This window comes from Erpetoichthys calabaricus, chromosome 3 (assembly GCF_900747795.2).
Source record: "Erpetoichthys calabaricus chromosome 3, fErpCal1.3, whole genome shotgun sequence".
NCBI classification, from domain to species: domain Eukaryota; kingdom Metazoa; phylum Chordata; class Cladistia; order Polypteriformes; family Polypteridae; genus Erpetoichthys; species Erpetoichthys calabaricus.
In genome coordinates this window covers 87,008,236-87,029,355 of record NC_041396.2, presented here as the reverse complement: position 1 = coordinate 87,029,355, position 21,120 = coordinate 87,008,236, and the positions used below count along the sequence as shown (strand labels likewise).

The window sequence follows — 21,120 nt, the reverse complement described above, 5'->3', positions numbered from 1 at the left end:
TTATTGGTTAACCATGGGTTAATATAGGTCATGTGTCATTTAAAATGATTAAGTCTACTTTCACTGCAATGATAATCTAGTTCTTCTAATAAAACTATAAAAAATAAAAAATTTGAATAATTCAAATGGTTGCAATAACTGTCATGGCACTTTTCAGTTTTTAATTACTGTTTGATCTTGTGTAGCTCTGTATCAAACAGGTATAAAGACCAAAGCTGTTTCACTGAATATTTTTTGAAAGATACTGCATATGTTATATATCAAAAGGCAAGGGTGGTAATTTTATTGAGCACAACTGTATATGTTCCCTTCTCTATTCCCAGTAAGACCTCTGTCTTTATTGCCTAAGCCCGTTTGTTATCATCACCGGTCAGTTCTAACTGACATCGCTATCATTTTCACAGGCATACATATCAATGCTATAAATATGAATTTATATAAATGCTTACAAGACTGGCTCCCTATTCAAGGATTGCTCCTCCCTTATGCCAGTGCTGCTGGGATAGGTACCGGCACTCTGAAAGTAAGGTTATAACTTCAACTTTCAGGATGCTAGCTATTAGTAAGTATGGCCCTGAAAGTAAAAGTTATATTAACTATGCAGTACAATGATAATGGCATCCAGGCTTCTTTCTTCTTTCAACAACAATAAAATCTTGGATAAAGTGAATTTAACTAAGTGAAAATATTTTTCATAAGCACTGGCTTAATATGAGAAGAACCTTAGAGGATAACTGGTATTTTTTAAGGAGTGAAGCACCACAAACCCATTATTGAATCGTTTTAATGTAAGATAAGCTCTTATGCTGTCAATATAGTAATAAAAGGATTGAGCAAAATGTTTTTAAGTGGGTAAATTCACTGATCCTGGTGCCAATCTAAAAACACAAGTAGACTCAGACACTACTCAGAATGAGGATTTTTATTTGTTTGTTTGAAGCTTTGTCCCATCCCAAAAAGTTTTAGGTATTCAGTGAAAATGCAACACACTGAATTGGTAAAATCTACTACAGGGGATTTCAAAAGCATTTGTAAAGGCCCTCTCACATTACACGATTTTCTCAGCATTCAGTCATATACTTAATTTACATAATCTTTGCAAGTCTGGGTCAATTGTGGCACTCCAGATACCACCAGTCCTGTCGTTTGACATCTTCAGAAATTCATGCCAAACGAAATTAAAACAGCGCTTATTTTGTTCTAAATTGCAGGGATTGGCTCTGAGAGCTGACAACCAATGAATGTTCTCATGGACAGTGTGCGTTTTGGTACTAGGCAAACAGAAAGGGGGTTCATCTGTCTGATGTCTAATGTTTTACATACCATGACAGGAAGGAAAAAAGAAAAAAAACAGGGCTGAGATTGCAAGTGAACTCACTGTAACAGGCAAGCATTCATACAGCTGAAGCACAGTCAGGCATTATTGGCTGTCAGAAAAATGATAAGCTTTCAACACTCTGGGAATGGGAAACTGTGCTAAATGCATCACAAAGTCATGTATTTAGTCATTTCCTGCAATTCCTAGTCGTTTAATTTGATGTCACCTCGGCTTAGGAGTTATATAATGTGACACCAGCTTAAGCAGAATAGCTGTAAAGAGTTTCAGAGTATCATGGAGCAAGTTTCTAACTCTGACGTTAAGGAAAAAGAGAAACCTGTTTATTAAACTGTGGCATTTTTTCCTGGGAAGAAAGTGTTAATAAATACATTGCAACTCAGCAGAGCCATTCCTTCCAAAACAGTATGATCTCTCTGAAATCAAAAGCCTGCTGTCCAGCAGGGCTAGAAGCTTAAGTCAAATGCCTGCTTTGTTACTTCAAAATGAATTTTTCAGTTTATTTTCTGAAAGCAGCTATGCATTAAGCTTCTTGTAAGAAGGATGCAAGAAGTGTTATACACTGAAACAATGTTGAAAATTCAAGGGTGTCAAAGATAAAGACACATAGAAGGGTTTTTATTGGCATTGGAGTTAAGAGTTGTGTTGGGGCACTTCATTATGATGTGCTTCCTTTGCAGTGTATCTGTAATGTAAAATTATTGACTTGACCTTATTCTGTAATTTCAGTTCTTTTTCATTTTTTACATGATGTATGTACTGCATCTTATTTCATAGTTTGAGCTGTAAATAAAGCTCACAGAGCAGCTTCACTTTACTTTATTTTGAACCATTGTTTACATTGTATTACATGTCTGCTCCAGTTTGCAGAATTTTAATTCTTTTTTTTCTTGACAAAACCACAATGCAGAGACTAGGCTGATTTAAGTCATACTTGCACTTTAAAGGCCATACTTGATAATGAAGGATCTCAGTTTTGACTTTTAGTTCAATTTCATGTAAATGTATGGTTAAAACTTATGACAGTTTTTCAGGATAAGAGGCCAGAATGCAGGGTATATTGATATACATACTGTATATTTAGCGTATCATGGCCAATTACAGTGCTATAAAAAAGTATTTGTCCCTTCCTGATTTCCTGTATTTTTGCTTACTCAAAACACTTCACTGTTTCTGATCTCCACACAAATTTAGCATAATACAATTGACAACCGGAGTAAAACTCAACACATAGTTTTTAAATTATCATTGATTATATTGAAGGTAAAAATGTTCACCAATACTTATTTCACTCATATGAAAAAGTAAGCTAAGCTTTATAATTACTTGTGTCACCTTCAGTCACAACAACTGCAATAAAAACCTTCCACTAACAAAGATCAGTCTTTAGCATTGCTGTGAAGAAATTTTGGCCCACACTTCTATACAGAATTATTTTAATTCAGCCACACTGAACGGTTTAACTTTGAACTGCCATTTAATGCCCAGACACAACATCTCAATGGTGTTCAGGTAAAGACTTTGACTAGGACATTCCAAAACCTTAATTTTGTTGTTTTCAGCCATTCAAAGGTGGACTTGCTTTTGTGCTTCAGTCATTATCCTGCTGCATAACCCAAATGCGCTTAAGCTTCAGATCAAAAGACTAATGACCAGACATTTTCCTTCCGTACTTTATGATAGAAAGCGAATTTCATGCCTCCCCCAATGATGGCAAGCTGGCCAGGCCCTGAAGAAGCCAAGCATTCCCTCACTGTAACACTAGAGTACCACCACGTCTGAACATGGGCATGATGTTCTTATGGAAAACTGTTCTAGCTTTATGTCAGACTAAACAGAACCAATGTCTTCCAAAAATGTACACTTTTTTTACTCATCAGTGCACAAAACATCATCCCAAAAGTTTAGGGTGTGATCAATGTGTTTTTGGCAAATGTTAGACAAGTCTTTATGTTCCTCTTGTTTAGCAATGGTTTTTGCCTTACATCTTTCTCATGGATCCCATTTTGTCCAATGTCTTTCTAATGATGGAATCATGAACGCTGACATTAACAGAGCTGATGGAGGCCTGCAGTTATTTAGATGTTCACCTGGGTCCTTCTGTGACTTCCCAGATGAGTTTTCTATGTACTCTTGGAGTAACATTGCTAGATCACTTCTGTGCAGATTTACCACTGTTTTTCAGTTCTCTCCTTTGGGAGATGATGACACATATAGTAGTTCGCTAGTGTCCCAGGGTTCTAGAGATTGCATGTTATCTTTTGCTGACCGATATATTTCAGTAACTTTCTTTCTCAGGTCTTCTGGAATTTCGTTTGATAGAGACGTGGTGTGTTGCTTGTTGAGACCTATTAGCTAACTTCACATGCTGGAAAGTTAATTTTAAAAGGTTTAGATTAAAAATAATTAGAAAAAAGTTTTAGAAAATTTAAGCCGTTATTTAAATTTGGTTCACTGGTTGACTGAGTAACTAAGGCGGGAAATTACTTTTTCACATGGTTAATATAGGTGTGTTTAAGAGGGTTTGGGGAAATTAGTTTATACTATGTGTATTCTTATTTTAAATATGTGTTATTGCACTGACCAGAAAGCAGGAGACAGAGCTGGAGGTAGCAGAGTTAAAGATGCTAAGATTTGCACTGGGTGTGACGAGGATGGATAGGATTAGAAATGAGTACATTAGAGGGTCAGCTCAAGTTGGACGGTTGGGAGACAAAGTCAGAGTCAGGCGAGATTGCGTTGGTTTAAATATGTGCAGAGGAGAGATGCTGGGTATATTGGGAGAAGGATGCTAAGGATAGAGCTGCCAGGGAAGAGGAAAAAAGGAATGCCTAAGAGAAGGTTTATGGATGTGGTGAGAGAGGACATGCAGGTGATGGGTGTAACAGAACAAGATGCACAGGACAGAAAGATATGGAAGATGATGATCCACTGTGGCAACCCCTAACAGGATCAGCCAAAAGAAGAAGTTATTGCTAATCACTTTCAAGAATGGATGAGCCTGTCAATAATTCCACACATTTTGCTGTATTGGTATTCAGACTAGTATATGTTAATTGAGGATAACAGTGGATGACTGGTGATAATCACTATCAATCATAATGTGAATAATGGGGAAAAAAGATACATTTTACTTTAGAGTATAATGTCAATAAATATAAAAATGTATAGTTTAAAGAATGTTGTGCTTTCACTATATTCATGAATGTCTACATCCTCTTCACAATGTAAATCTTTTACACATCAATGAAAGCTAGAATAATTAGCAATAGTTATTTATTTCACTGACTTGTAAAGAAATAACTTATCTTGTTTGCAAATCACCTTTAGGATATTACTAAAGGTTTAACAGATTCTCAGTTACAGCAACAAAAACCCTGAAAAATCATAACACTCATTTGCCTAATGTCTTACATATGATACACTAAATTTATCTTGTGTTCTGGTGTAAGGAACATAGCTGCTCAGTATTTATAACTTTGCTTGGTTGTAATTGTATGCAACTACTCCACTGTCCTGTACAATAATGTCTGATGAAAATACATTTTTTGGCTCTCAAATAATATAAGTGACACTTGCATGTGAACAAAAATGCAGATTGTCTCAATGGCATAGCTGGTATTTGTACATTTGCTTTATCACAAAATTTAAACTATATACAGCAGAAATGTATTAAGTAAAAAGCAGACCAACTTCACCAGTTCTGCTTTGAAATTATGCACAGATTGTATTCATTATAAATAAAAAGCATGTTGAACTGTCACATTCAATCAATTGTTATTCACTAATACTTAAAAATTCAGCTAATTAGGCCTTTTAAAAGAAAAAAGTAAGTTCTGGTTACAGAAATATAATTCAACAGCAAAGAATACAGAAGCAGTTTCTTTTCATGGTTCAGACTTAGGCCATACAGGCTTCATATTTCTCACTCCTGTCAGACTAAGAGGCCAAACAACATCTGGAAATGTACTTACGACTCCTTGTTTACCCATTTTTGCTCACCAAATAACAGTAGTGCAAAATTGGAACTGCTAAAGGTTTGTATTGTCTATTTTATATTATAAATCTTTCACCCGGATGACTACTAATTTATATTTTAAGGCAATATTACCTGAAGGAACCAAGGATGAAAAAGAACTTGGACTACCATGTGAATATATTTTAGAAATTATAGGTTGACTGTTTGACGCAATTCAGCAAACTTCCGCAAACTTAAGAATTTAAATTTCTGTGGTGCAAAAAGCATTGAAGTAATACAAATATGTGGTTGTATACTTAGAAGAAACATATACACAGCTGCTAACTACTCAATGAGTTAAGTTCTTGCCATGAACTGCTTACTGATAATAAGCTTAATGAAATGAAAACTTGTAGCCACAAAGACTTGTACATACCTGGTTTAAAAAAAAAAAAAAACCAGCAGAAATCTTGAGGATCGCTGACATTTCAACACAATTTAAAAGCTAGAATGTTCAGAGTGTATTTAAAACAAGTGCAAGAATACATGCTTTTGTTTGGTGTTCTACACGTGCAGTGCTTAAAGCCCTCTCCTGCAAGTTGAAGTAACTGTTTTATATTCAAAAAGTAAAACTGACAGAATCATTACCTTATTTTGTTTTCAAAAAAGCATGTTTCATTAATAAGAATAATTTCCCAGCTGAGCTTTTATTGTTGCTGCCACAGATAACATTAAAAATAAATTGAAACAGTCATGTGATGTGTAACAATTAATAAAAGTTACTCCTTGTTGATTATTAAAAATTAGTTATGCAAAAAAAAATTTTTAATCTTTTTTTTTTTTAAAGAAATTATTAAAACCACAAACATATGTTTCTAATTTTAAAAAGATGTTTACCGGTAATTGCCAAAAATCCGATCCTCCAATTGCTGCCAGTGAATACATGATTATTATGAAGATTTGCACCTCAGTCACATCAATTCTGATTGAGAAGCAGAAATTAGAGCATAATTATATTCAAGCAATTATAAAAGATGTTAATTGACATGCAGAGCAGACCGCATTTCATGCACAGACCGAGTCCTTATAAAGATCAAAATATATATTCATAATATACAGTATATAATTGTGGCTTTATGTAAAATATTTTATATATTCACCAATACAATCTGTTTGCTCTATTTCAAAAATTTCTAGCTTTAACATTTTAATTCCCTTATTTCATACAGTCCATACACACACATACACACTGAATGTTGGATTAATTGTATTTGCAGACTTAAATAAGATATTTACAGACAATTTGTATTATTCGGTTTATTGGTTTTTAAATACTGCTCCATATTATTATTTTGAAATAAATCATCACATTCTAAAAATAAACTGAGACCCTGTAATAAATGAAGTGTGAATCATGAAGCTATAAATTTTGTTATCACCCTGACATTCAATGTGACTGGAACTTAATTATGTCTGCTGCTGAACTGAGGTATTTCCATGAACATTATGTACTGAAGTACTGAAGATAATAATAATCACTTTAAATACTGAAGTGCAAATAATTAAGAACAAGACTTAAAAAAATTTCAGAGGCCTTTACCTTATAATTTCTGAAAATTGTCCTCATACTTTGAAAAGGAAAGCAAAAATGTACACATACATACAGACTTGACTCTGGGAAAAACTATAATTAATGGTACAAAGATCTTGAAACATGGATGGATTATTATATCAAGTAATTTGATACAATAATTCATTTAAATTAAATTCATCTATCATTTTCATATCCACTTTCTACTAAAGATTGTTACATGAAACCAGAGTTCCTCTTGATAGTATCTGAGGAAGAAGTCTTATATGTAATGCCAATTTCCAAAATTATAACATATCCTTGATCTTTGAAACTTAATCTTGAATTTCATGAGAAGAGACCATATACAGCTCAACATTTAAACAAATCTGAAATTAAAACTAAATTTTATCAATAACAGCAATGTATTGATAAACATGTTATTCAAGCTACATTTTTAGAACATTTTAAGTGGTCTTGACTTTTCTGAAAAGGAAAAATATTACTAAAACTGTTAATTTTTTTTTTTTTACTCTATTTTGATACACACATACATGCACTGATTATCCTCCAAAGACACAATAAGCAACTAACATGCAAAGTATCTTAATTAATTTAGAAAGAAATTAAAAACAATTGAAGTATATATTCCAGGGCTACAAGTTCAGTCTCTAGCACAACTAATTATGTGACCCTTTGCCAGTCACTTATCTAGCCAGTGGTTCAACATTTAGTTATCTCTAAGATACTTTACTATAAACAAAAAATATGGGGTTTGAAGGAATAGATGGATGGACATTTTGTGACAATTGTGAATTAAGCACGCTTTGCAACAACACAAATCAATATGTAGCAGTGTCACTGGTAAATATATTCAGTGGCCTTGAGATGGATTAAGGTTGTTTCAGAATGCTAGGTTAAATTAACAAAATATGCTTGGATACTACCAGAGATTAAAAAGACTATTGAAAGCACTGGAAGTAAAACAGTGTAAAACTAAGTAAACAGTGGAAATATTCTTACAAATGCTAAATATATAAAAACATATATACACACAAATAGACAGACAGAAACCAAAATGTTTTTAAAACAATTAATTTCCACAGCGCTGAAAAGAAAAAATACTTTGTCAAATGCCTCAATGACACATTGACACAAATCACAAAAAAGTTGCACAACCAGTTACTTTCAACACTTTTTAAAGCAATTGAAAGACTAAGCTCAGGTGATCTTATTACTAAAGTGTACGAGAAAAGGCACTATAAAAAAAGCAATTAATATAACTGAATTTTTAAACACTGCTAAAGATAAACAAACCAAAGCATGGCATCAGAAGTTCTATATGGCTCGACAAAAAGTGTGATTTGATACTCCAAATAAAACTCAAACATGAAATATTATTATATTAAATAACACATAGAACTTGTTAATAAAGCAATAGGTCTGTGCATGAAATTGTGGTTTTTGCATCATTGGCTGCACACTGCATGCCACTATGGTCCATTTTCTTATGCACAAGTGATTACCGTGTAATTCCAGAATGAGGAACCAATATAAGCTGTCAAAATTTGCAATGCTATAATGCAGATCTTTAATTCTGTTGCATCAAAACTGTGTGCAAGGAAGAAGACAAGATAAAAAAAATGATTTATTCATCAGCTGACATGTAAAACAGTCCAGAGCTGCACTCACTTCTCTAATTAAAAAGTTCTAGTATAAACTACAAAAAACCTGATTTTTAAATTGTGTGCAATTGTTTTATTTTGTGACCAATTTTGTTTTTGTAAAAGAATGTAGATAAAACTTAGTGTTATAGTATAAATATATTTTCTTGGAAAAATATATTATGCCAACTTAACACCTTTAGGTATAATTACCTAAGAGCGCATTATTGAAAACATGGGATATTACACTGGCCTTAATTAAAGAACGCTTATTCTCTCATGGTACACCAAGAGATAAGACACACATACTCCTTATACTGGTATGCAATGGTTTGTAAAAGTTGCATGTTTCATATACAGTATTGCATTTTTAGTACAAAATCATGGACAGTATCTGACTTTATAGTGACTTCCTTTTCCATTTTGCAAAGAAAACATAATACTGATATCCAGAGGTTATTGCATTAACTCAGCACCACTTATGGTCATAAAGTTACAAGGCTTTGAACAAATCTAGCAAAATGAGATATCTGAACCTTTACTGATGTACTGCTCTGATGCTACTCTTTTATTAACACATATATATATTAGTGAAATTTCACACATTTTATTCTGATAAATACTACTATGCAGATAAAAATTGCCAGTTATTTCTCCGATATTATAATGGGATTATTTTACTCAAAACCTCATTGAAAAAACAATCGCATGGCAAATTATTTTTAAGTTATTCTCAAACCTATGCAAATATGTACACAAGGATGACACCCACATGTCCTTTCAGCATTTTAATAATAAGGTAAACAACAATACTGAATGCAAATTTTACATTAAACCAGTAAACTACATAATTTACATTATCACTGTGGCATTTCATACTTTCAAACTACCAAGTATGGATCTTTAGTTTACAAAAAGAGTTCTTAATAAAATAAGAAATAAATCTTAATTAAAAGTTTAAAAGACTCAACTCTAACACTTGTAAACACAGAGCCAGTAAACAGATAAATTGTTGTTAGTGTAGAGCTCAGAAGATGACAGCATTTACTGATCAGGAGAGGGCAGCTACTTGCAGTGCTTATTGTGTCAATATGTCCCTGTCTCTGTGTCTCTTCCATCTGACTTGCTCTTTACACTAGGGATGTCACAATAACTAATATATCATAAAACAAAAAACGTGATGGTACTAGGTTTTTTTTATAGTATCAGTAGTACAAAATGAACATCTGCACTGCACTCAATTGTAACTACAAGTGGACAAATCACTCTTGAATGCACAACGACGTGAGAAAAATGCATGTAAAAACTTCATATAAAAATGGTTCACAGTAGGGATACTACAGCATTGAATTAACACATGTAGAAAAGAAAAACAACAGAAGTGATGTCTGGAAATCCTTTGTGTTCGAGGCAGAATTATAGGAACACACATTTTTATTGCCACTTTTTTCTCATTATGGACTTAGTTCAGAAATAGATTCATGTGTGCTTTGAGAGCACAATGATGTGACCAATCAGATTATGAGCTGTAGTGTTTAACTTGTAGTGTCACCAATTTGATAGTGATATTTATAGTGAGATGAATGGATTTTTAATACTGTGTCCTACATAGTCCCAAAAAAGGAAAGTAGGCTTAGCATCTACTCTTTGATTGCAATTTACAGATCTACAGATAGCCGTTCAAGCATCCAGTTATTTTCTGGCCAGAGTATACATATATACATATACATATACAGTATATTGTTGCAATATATTGTCTACAATTACACATGTACATTCACCGCCACTTTACTAAGTATACCTTGCTTGTACCAGATTAGACACCCTTTTGCATTCAGAACTGCCATAATTCTTTGTGGCATAGATTCTATAAAGGTACTGGAAACATTCCTTAGGGATATTAGTCTATATTGACATGACAGAATCACGCAGTGACTGCAGATTTGTCAGCTGCACAGTCATGACGCGAATCTCCTGTTCCACCACATCCAAAAAGTGCTCTATTGGATTGAAATGTGGTAACTGTGGAGGCCGTTTGAGTATAGTGAACTCATTGTCATGTTCAAGAAACCAGTTTGAGATGATCTCAGCTTTGTGACATGGTGTGTTAACCTACTGAAAGTAGCTATCAGAAGAACAGGTGTACCTAATAAAGTGGCCAGTGACTGTAGGATTGTGCGATGTAGGAGGAAAATGTGTACTGGCAGTACTAAGCATAGTTGTAGCAAGTGAAAATAGAGGCAATGAAATTAGCGGTTTCATTTGTTAATACCAAAATAAAATGAATTTAGTATTTTAAAACATTGAAACACAAAGCACATATCCCTAATAATGCAGCACATACTGTGTCAGCAAAAATACACAACTGCGGATAAAAGCAAAATAGTATACTTCACTTCTGAATACAAATATGCAAATGTTAAATTTGTGTTGTCTGTTTTTTTATGGTAAACTAATATTCACAAGCATAACCCCTAAATTGTGACAAACGTAGAAAAGGCACATATGTCGTATACAGTATTCCCTCCTCCATCGCGGGGGTTGCGTTCCAGAGCCACCCGCGAAATAAGAAAATCCGCGAAGTAGAAACCATATCTTTATATGGTTATTTTTATATTGTCATGCTTGGGTCACAGATTTGCGCAGAAACACAGGAGGTTGTAGAGAGACAGGAACGTTATTCAAACACTGCAAACAAACATTTGTCTCTTTTTCAAAAGTTTAAACTGTGCTCCATGACAAGACAGAGATGACAGTTCCGTCTCACAATTAAAAGAATGCAAACATATCTTCCTCTTCAAAGGAGTGCACGTAAGGAGCACAGACTGTCAGAAACAGAGAGTAGAGAAAAGCCAAGCAAAATGACAACTTTTATTGGCTAACTAAAAAGATTACAATATGCAAGCTTTCGAGGCAACTCAGGCCCCTTCTTCAGGCAAGAGAGGAAAGCAAACAAATCAATAGGGCTGTTTGGCTTTTAAGTATGCGAAGCACCGCCGGTACAAAGCTGTTGAAGGCGGCAGCTCACACCCCCTCCGTCAGGAGCAGGGAGAGAGAGAGAGAGAGAGAGAGAGAAAAACAAACTCAAAAATCAATACGTGCCCTTTGAGCTTTTAAGTATGCGAAGCACCGTGCAGCATGTCGCTTCACGAAGCAGCTGCACACAGAAGGTAGCAACGTGAAGATAATCTTTCAGCATTTTTAGACGAGCGTCCGTATCGTCTAGGTGTGCGAACAGCCCCCCTGCTCACACCCCCTACGTCAGGATCAGAGAAAGTCAGCGCACGAGAGAGATTGAGAAAATTAAGTTGGGTTGCTTCTCAGCCACCTGCCAATAGCGTCCCTTATATGAAATCAACTGGGCAAACCAACTGAGGAAGCATGTACCAGAAATTAAAAGACCCATTGTCCTCAGAAATCCGCGAACCAGCAAAAAATCCGCGATATATATTTAAATATTCATACATATAAAATCTGCGATAGTAAAGCCGCGAAAGGCGAAGCGCGACATAGCGAGGGATCACTGTTCTGGAATTATTAAGATTGTTAATAGAGTACAGGTCACACCAGTTCAGTTAATTGTCTAATTCTGTATTTGTACACTGGCTAAGCAGTAAGTCTGATTACTCAAGTAAGATACTCTGGAAAACAGCACAACAAAAGATATTTTACAAAAGTTGTGAAACAACAGATTAATGTAAAATTGACAAGAATGGTTTCACACAGGTAACTTCAACGTTTTGACAAATGCAAAAAAAAGGAGGGTTAGTTTTGAACAATTAAAGCGACGGGAGTTTGTGATATTTGAAACAATTTAACTCATACCTTAAAAGTTACTCTTTAGTTAAGTTTTTTTTTTTTTAGCAGCTAATGATGTAAATATAAAATCATATAATTGCCAATATTCCAAGCCTTTTAGGGCGACTCTCTGACAAACCAGATTTTTAAAGGATGTTGTTAGACAAATAACTTTAAATAGTTCATTTCAATGAAAATATTAATTACTAGCCAACCCGCGGCGTAGCATACGCCGCATAATTATGTATTGATGAGTGAACACTTCCTGAAAGACACAGTTGTCCAAATGGGGTGGGTTTGAGGGTACGACTGTAGGTGAATGAAAAGATGGAACTCTGGACAGGGCAACATACAATTGTCCGTGACTAACAATTGGAGGACCGCCGTTGCACGCTCATTCAGCGATTCACATCCACAACAAACAAACATGATTTTCCTTAGATGGTCCTGTCGCGTCCACCCTTGCACTCGAAGCATACACACTGCCTAGTCATGTGCCTGGTCGCAAGAGCAACTCACGGAGACCCGCCCACCAACTCTAAGACCATGGGATACCCCTCGCAAACCGTTTTACACGCTGCATACAGCGATTCACATCCGCAACAAACATGCCTCTTCTTAGATGGTCCTGCCGTGTCCACCCTCGTTCTTGAAGCATACACACCGTCTGGTCATGTGCCCACTCACAAGAGCAACTCACAGAGACCCACCCACCAACTCTAAGACCATGGCGTGTAAAACAGTTTGCGATGGTAGACGCGGTAGTGCGTCATAACCGAAAAGAATAATGAAAAGTCAACGTGGCTCAGAAGTGCATGTGGAGTGTAGTGGAGACGAACGTGAATGACGCCCTGTTTTGTGAGTTGCTGCGTCCGAGTTGGTGGGCGTGGCCCTGCGAGTTGTCATCGCATCCAATGACGCCGTGTTTTGTGAGTTGCTGCGTCCGAGTTGGTGTGCGTGGCTCTGCGAGTTGTCGTCGTATCCAATGGTCTTAGAGTTGGTGGGCGTGGTTCCGTCCTGCTTGCTCCATGGGTGTCTTGCTTGCGCTGGCGGCCGCTTAGTGAATTATATATATATATATATATATATATATATATATATATATATATATAGATATTGGAAATATTTAATTCAACACTACAGAAATAATAGAGTTTTTACTTTTAGTATTGATTTTAAACAGTATTTTTGAGATATTGAAATGAAAATGTTAAAGAATACATTTGGAAGGTACATAAACCAGAAGACCTATTTCAGCAAAAAGTTTGCACTATATTAGTCTTAAAGAAATATTAAAACAGTTGAGATAGAAAATTACCTACGCCGAAGTAGAAGGGGTGTGGATTATGGCACCAGCACTTTTCACTGGTATAATGAAATACAGTATAATCTAAAAATAATTACTTGTTCCAAAGTAAATTGTGTATTCCAAAAAGGGGAAAAAGTATTCTCTCAAAAGGGCTAGTATTTTCAAAATGAAAGACAATGCATTAAATATGAAAGTAGACATTTCATTTAGAAAGTTTGCCTTTAAATATCTGTGTTTAAAGTATTCAGGCAGGAACAGGGCATGTCAAAGATGCACTCAAAGCCATCTTTAGTGCAATTGTGCAAGTCTTTCAGTTTTAATTCTGCAAAAGACATGATCTCTAATGAAAACCAGCATCATCTCATTGCATCATGTAATTTAATTTGGAAAAGTAAAATGCTATATAAACATTAAGAAAAAATATCCATCCATCCATCCATTTTCCAACCCGCTGAATCCGAACACAGGGTCACGGGGGTCTGCTGGAGCCAATCCCAGCCAACACAGGGCACAAGGCAGGAACCAATCCCGGGCAGGGTGCCAACCCACCGCAGAAGAAAAAATATTGTAATACTAAATTATTATCATCATCATTATTACTATATCTAAAATATTTTGTTCCAGATTTTAGGCTAGACCCTAATGGAGAGCAGTCAGCTAAATAGAGATTTATTTTAGGAGAATCACATAAAAAAATTAAATGGACAAATCTTTAGAGTAAAGATAATATTGAAATTCTGGAAGCGTTTTAAATTTGAAGATGTTAACAAAAATATATTGTACCTGAAAAAATGGGATTCTCTGCATAAATATGGTGTTAATATTTTGAAGTGTTTTAGGTTTTAAGGGTATTTACAAAAATGCAAATTGTACCTGCATTGTTCTCTGCATGCCCAAAGTGACGTAAACATATTTAAAAAATGCTTTAGTTTCCTCACATTTTTATGCAATCGTTTTGTTCACCCCACTAAATTAAAGCTGAAAGTCTGCACTTCAACTGCATCTGAGTTGTTTCATTTAAAATTCATTGTGGTAATGTACAGAACCAAAATTAGAAAAAAGTTCTCTCTGTCCAAATATTTATGGACCTAACTGTATATTTTGAGTCAGGAAACACTAAATTGATTAATAGATGTTGGCAATACAGTTTGGTTATCAATTATAATATTTTGCATACTGCATTGTTTTATTTTTACATAACCTATGAAGTGATTACACTATTCTACACCACAAACAACTGCTTTGAGCTCATCTTCTCCCCCATCTTTCTAGCAGATCATGGTGACATTGTTATTGTAGAATTAATTGAGCTTAATGTGAACAATCTGCTAAAAAATGTAATCTATTTCCCAGGTACCCACATTTTTAGTATGAAAAGTAGACTCGCAGCAGTGTTTAAGTAACAACATTTTTAAAAAAATTACTTTTGGGATGAAAGGGCTGAATAGATTTTTTGTCTCCAATTGGAGGTTCTCAAGTCAGAACTTCTAAAGACAAGACTTCTCATCACTTGTTCCAAGATTTCAAGGAGAGGATTCCAGTTGCTAGAATTGTCGTTTCTGTACTTGTCCATGTTGAAAATATCAGACAAAACGTATAGCAAACTTCAAACCCTGAAGTGACTTTTAAAAGAGGCAAGACATCAGCTTCATTATCAACTATGACATCTTTTGTGACAGCCTGCACTCTGGTAGATTTGGTACCAGGGTCCTCTCCAAAAACATTTCAAAAGTAAGACAGCACTCATGACTCTTCTAGCTTTACACCTAATGTACAGTATCTTGAAATATTACATTAAAATGCAAGATATTCAAAGTGGATTTACCTAAAGGGTGCATTTTATTGGCCCTATAATAATTACAGCTTAACTAAAAAATATAGACAAACTGGTATAAGGACAAAAAAACTTAAATAACATATTTAAATTGTCCTAAAATACCAATGAAACTGTGTTCTACTGAGGCCTTTAATATGGGTTTACATATATCAGTGCTTTAACTAGTAAGATGTTTTACATACATTATCTTATTAGTGTGAGGAAAATTGACTTTCTAACTCTGTGTGACATGTGGCTCAGCAGCCACAGTGCTGCAGTTTTAATTGAAGCTGCCCCTCAAATAATAATTTTTCATTCTGTTTGTCAAGGAAAGAAAGATGGTGGTTTAGGGAGTATATTACTGAGCCAGTTAAACTGTAAAAATATCAGTCTTTGTATTTTTGCTTCTTTTGAGTATCTTAATATAATTATTCACAGTGTGTTGCTTCTCTCTTACTGACCAAAATTAAATTTTTATTAACAATAACTACTGTTAGAAACCTGTCATAACAATTTCAGTTTTCAGTGTGACCCCAAAGTAAAATTAAGTTTATTAACATACTGCATTCTTTTGATCATAGTCAGCATATCACCTATCCAACACACGGGGGGTGCATGTACTAGAACTAATTATTTCAAAATGACTTACAGCTGATGTGACACAGGTCCTAGATATTATTTTATCTATTTCTGCAATTTTATTTGACATTAAAATACCTGAGGCTAGAGCTAAAAACAGCACCATGTTGTTAAAGATGTTATTTTGATACCAGAGCTGCTTCTAAGTTTACTAATATTCTGAACAATCAGTCTGAAGATTGTGCAAATTCTAATAGAGCCAATACTGTGGAAGCAAGGTGGAAATATTTTAATGCTAAGCCTAGGGCCATAACTGTCATAGTAATCCCTAAAACAACTATCAGGAAATCTATTATTCAAGTACAGGTTGATCATCCCGAATCTGAAATGCCTCAGACCAGAAGTACTTTGAATATTTTTGGATTTTGGAATATCTGCATATACAAAATGGGATATCTTAGAGATAGGACCCAAGTCTAAACACAAATTTATTTGTATTTCATAAACATGTTATTCATATAGCCTGAAGGAACTTTTATGGAATATTATTAATAATTTTGTGCCTAAAACAAAGTTTGTGCATAGTAGCATCAGCAGAATACTTGTATCAGCTGTTAAAAAAACAGTAACAACAAACAATGGCAGGCTTTCAGTCTCCAACTACTATACAGTGTTTTGATTAAAAGGCTACTATACACAGAGAATGAGCAAAAAACAAGATGAGTGATGGAAATAGGTCTGGCACCGATGATGGCTGATAGCAAACAGGTGATAACAGTGCCTCAGAACTTATGCTAATCACGTCACTCACTCATTCCATCATGCAGCATTTTGTAAGGGCCACGTACCCTGGCTGTTATTGTACCTTTCATCTGAGGCTCCTGAAACTTCACCAGGACCCGACTCATCATACGTGTCTTGGTGCGCCACTTAATATTCAAAGAGGGATTAAAGAAATTGGTTGTAAATAGTACTAGCTCGTGCATTATTCACATTCATTTATCCGGAAGAAGAAGAAGAAAAAAAAAAATTAAAAAAAAAAAAGAGGGAACCTTAGAGTCTAACATGGAAAAGTGAGGTCAGGTGTAGATTTTTTGACTAGTGGTGTCATGCTGGCACTCAAAACGTTTTGGATTAAGGATTCTCACCCTCAACTATGGAAAACTTTAGGCTCAAAGGAGACTATTGGAAAGCTGAACGAAAATGGATTAAAACTAAATTAAAAGCCAATTATGAAGTCTCATATAACTAAATACAACACAGCAGTTTGACTTGACAGACCATCAAAAAAAAATTTTTTTTTTTTTTTAATTATAAAAGAAAATGCCTGAAATCCAAAAATATTGATCGGCTATATAACTCATCTCTATTAATAGAATGGATTCTGAAAAATTCAACAGATAAACTTGAAGTAAAATCATCAATATTATATATAGAATACAGCCCTCAAATGCAACCACTATTGAAACTCAGTGTGCTCAAAACAGAGAATTAAACTCCTTTACTAAAACAGGTTGACCTGAACTTCATAAAACCATCCACACGTTGATAAAGACCAACCAGCTTTTTCAAAGGAAGCTCTGGTTTACTAATTAACAGTGCACTGGAAATAGTCAACTGTTCAGTACACACTGGCACAATCTCAGATTCTTTAAAGACTAGAGTAATTTAATTTCTGCTTAAGAAATAGTCTAGACATTTTCGTCTAGAAAAAAACTAAATTATTACTTTAACAAAAAGTCTATTCCAGATAAGCATTAGCTAAGTTTTAGACCACATCACTGTACAGAAGCGATGCTGCTTTAAGTAGCTGATGACTTGCAAACTACAACATCTATTATATATTGTTCTATTAGACGTGAGCACAGAGTTGACCCCACAGACCATAGCACTCTCATTAACTGTCTTAGTCAATGGGTGGGCACTTTAAACTGGTTTCAATCTTATACAGTCGTGTGAAAAACTATTTGCCCCCTTCCTGATTTCTTATTCTTTTGCATGTTTGTCACACAAAATGTTTCTGATCATCAAACACATTTAACCATTAGTCAAATATAACACAAGTAAACACAAAATGCAGTTTTTAAATGATGGTTTTTATTATTTAGAGAGAAAAAAAATCCAAACCTACATGGCCCTGTGTGAAAAAGTAATTGCCCCCTTGTTAAAAAATAACCTAACTGTGGTGTATCACACCTGAGTTCAATTTCCGTAGCCACCCCCAGGCCTGATTACTGCCACATCAAGAAATCACTTAAATAGGAGCTGCCTGACACAGAGAAGTAGATCAAAAGCACCTCAAAAGCTAGACATCATGCCAAGATCCAAAGAAATTCAGGAACAAATGAGAACAGAAGTAATTGAGATCTATCAGTCTGGTAAAGGTTATAAAGCCATTTCTAAAGCTTTGGGACTCCAGCGAACCACAGTGAGAGCCATTATCCACAAATGGCAAAAACATGGAACAGTGGTGAACCTTCCCAGGAGTGGCCGGCCGACCAAAATTACCCCAAGAGCGCAGAGACGACTCATCCGAGAGGTCACAAAAGACCCCAGGACAACGTCTAAAGAACTGCAGGCCTCACTTGCCTCAATTAAGGTCAGTGTTCACGACTCCACCATAAGAAAGAGACTGGGCAAAAACGGCCTGCATGGCAGATGTCCAAGACGCAAACCACTGTTAAGCAAAAAGAACATTAGGGCTCGTCTCAATTTTGCTAAGAAACATCTCAATGATTGCCAAGACTTTTGGGAAAATACCTTGTGGACTGATGAGACAAAAGTTGAACTTTTTGGAAGGCAAATGTCCCGTTACATCTGGCGTAAAAGGAACACAGCATTTCAGAAAAAGAACATGATACCAACAGTAAAATATGGTGGTGGTAGTGTGATGGTCTGGGGTTGTTTTGCTGCTTCAGGACCTGGAAGGCTTGCTGTGATAGATGGAACCATGAATTCTACTGTCTACCAAAAAATCCTGAAGGAGAATGTCCGGCCATCTGTTCGTCAACTCAAGCTGAAGCGATCTTGGGTGCTGCAACAGGACAATGACCCAAAACACACCAGCAAATCCACCTCTGAATGGCTGAAGAAAAACAAAATGAAGACTTTGGAGTGGCCTAGTCAAAGTCCTGACCTGAATCCAATTGAGATGCTATGGCATGACCTTAAAAAGGCGGTTCATGCTAGAAAACCCTCAAATAAAGCTGAATTACAACAATTTTGCAAAGATGAGTGGGCCAAAATTCCTCCAGAGCGCTGTAAAAGACTCATTGCAAGTTATCGCAAACGCTTGATTGCAGTTATTGCTGCTAAGGGTGGCCCAACCAGTTATTAGGTTCAGGGGGCAATTACTTTTTCACACAGGGCCATGTAGGTTTGGATTTTTTTTTCTCCCTAAATAATAAAAACCACCATTTACAAACTGCATTTTGTGGTTACTTGTGTTATATTTGACTAATGGTTAAATGTGTTTGATGATCAGAAACATTTTGTGTGACAAACATGCAAAAGAATAAGAAATCAGGAAGGGGGCAAATAGTTTTTCACACCACTGTATAACAGGTAGAATTTTTTTTTGTAAACTGTGGTAATTGTACATCAAAAGTTTGTGCTATTTTTTATGGTGTACCAAAACATTCAGTTTTAGGCCTACAGTTATTCCCTGTCTACATTTACCCTTTAAGCCAGATTATTTCCAAAAATAGGTTGAACTACCACAGCTATTCAAATGACACATAGCTTTAATTATTACTAAGGTCTCTGATCCAATGTCTTATTAGCACTACTGAAAAATCAATGCCTTTGTTTTTAGCCAACAGGATTATTGTAACACACTTCTAAAAGGACTACCTAAAACACATAAATCAGGTTTAGCTAATTCACAGTGTAGCAGCAACAATCTTAACCAGTAAATGAAAATCATAGCTCAACAAATTGGTCTTAGCATTGTTGCATTGGTTACCTGTGTCTTTTCGATTTTAAAATACTCAATCACATCTAAAGCTTTGAACAATCTTGCTCCTTTTTATATTTTATATTTTTTTTTCTCCTGAGTGGCTACCCATCTACATTCCCAGTTGTAATCTTAGATTCTAAAACACAGGTTTTCTTATTATTCTAAGAGCCAAGCATAACAGATTTGGTAAGGTGTCCTTTTGCTCTTATGCATCAAAAATCTGCAGTTCTTTACCAACAGATATTCTGGGCTAATATCATGGAAAACTTCAAAAAAAATTATTTAATATGAATTTTTTGTAATTCGTATGTTTGCACTGCTCCTAAAAGATATGTACTGTAATATGATACATTTAAGACTAATCCCTACTGTTCTACAGCTGCCTTTGCTGCTGGAAGAAATGTGGTTGCGCCAGCTTTTGATAGGACCCGTGGTATCTAACATTCCAGGATGGTGTATTACAGCAAGAATGACTTACTTTATAACATTTATATTCTGCAGAATACAGAGTGGTCATTGGGCAGTTTTTTTGGACTTGGAGGTTTATTTTCTTTGAGCTACACTTTTTGTATGAAAGTGCGCTATATAAATAAATGTTGTTATACTGTATTACATTTTTACGTCAAACTATTAATTTTTGAAAAAGCCTGTTCAAACCTACATGTGGTTACTTCTTACGACCAATAAAAACCTTTTCTGTGAAGTGTGCAGGCATGCATCAACAGGAAAATTACTGAGCAAATAAAATGATGGAGAGGTGCAATTAATCTAAACTGCTACAAAAGAAAATGAAACACTACAAATCTATAAATATTTTTAAGACATTCTAGACATAACTGATAGAAGTAAAATTCACTTGGAAGATCAAGTAAAATGAAAACACCATTAAAAAAAAAATAAAAGCATGACATGTTTAGTTTCCAGATTAGTTCACCGGATGATCTAGGACACCACTGTAACAGTTATTTATTTTTTAAATTATATACATGTGGCTAAATGCTTTTAACCAGTGATGAATAAGGCTTCCTCTAATTTCTTCCATTATTTAGTTTTTCTAGTATAGGTTTGAAGAACAATGGGAGGAATCAATAATAAATGAACAGATGATTTGATGGAAATTATGGTTTGTTAA

At 35.0% G+C, this 21,120-nt stretch overlaps 1 protein-coding gene across 1 annotated transcript in view; it reads right to left on the bottom strand.

The window, feature by feature from the left end:
* cept1b (choline/ethanolamine phosphotransferase 1b) overlaps nt 1-21,120 on the bottom strand; it is a 105,122-nt gene that overhangs the window by 16,003 nt on the left and 67,999 nt on the right. Inside the window, exon 5 of the mRNA XM_028797049.2 lies at nt 6,192-6,276. Coding sequence (XP_028652882.1) covers nt 6,192-6,276 — 85 coding nt within the window. The remainder of the gene's footprint in view (nt 1-6,191; nt 6,277-21,120) is intronic.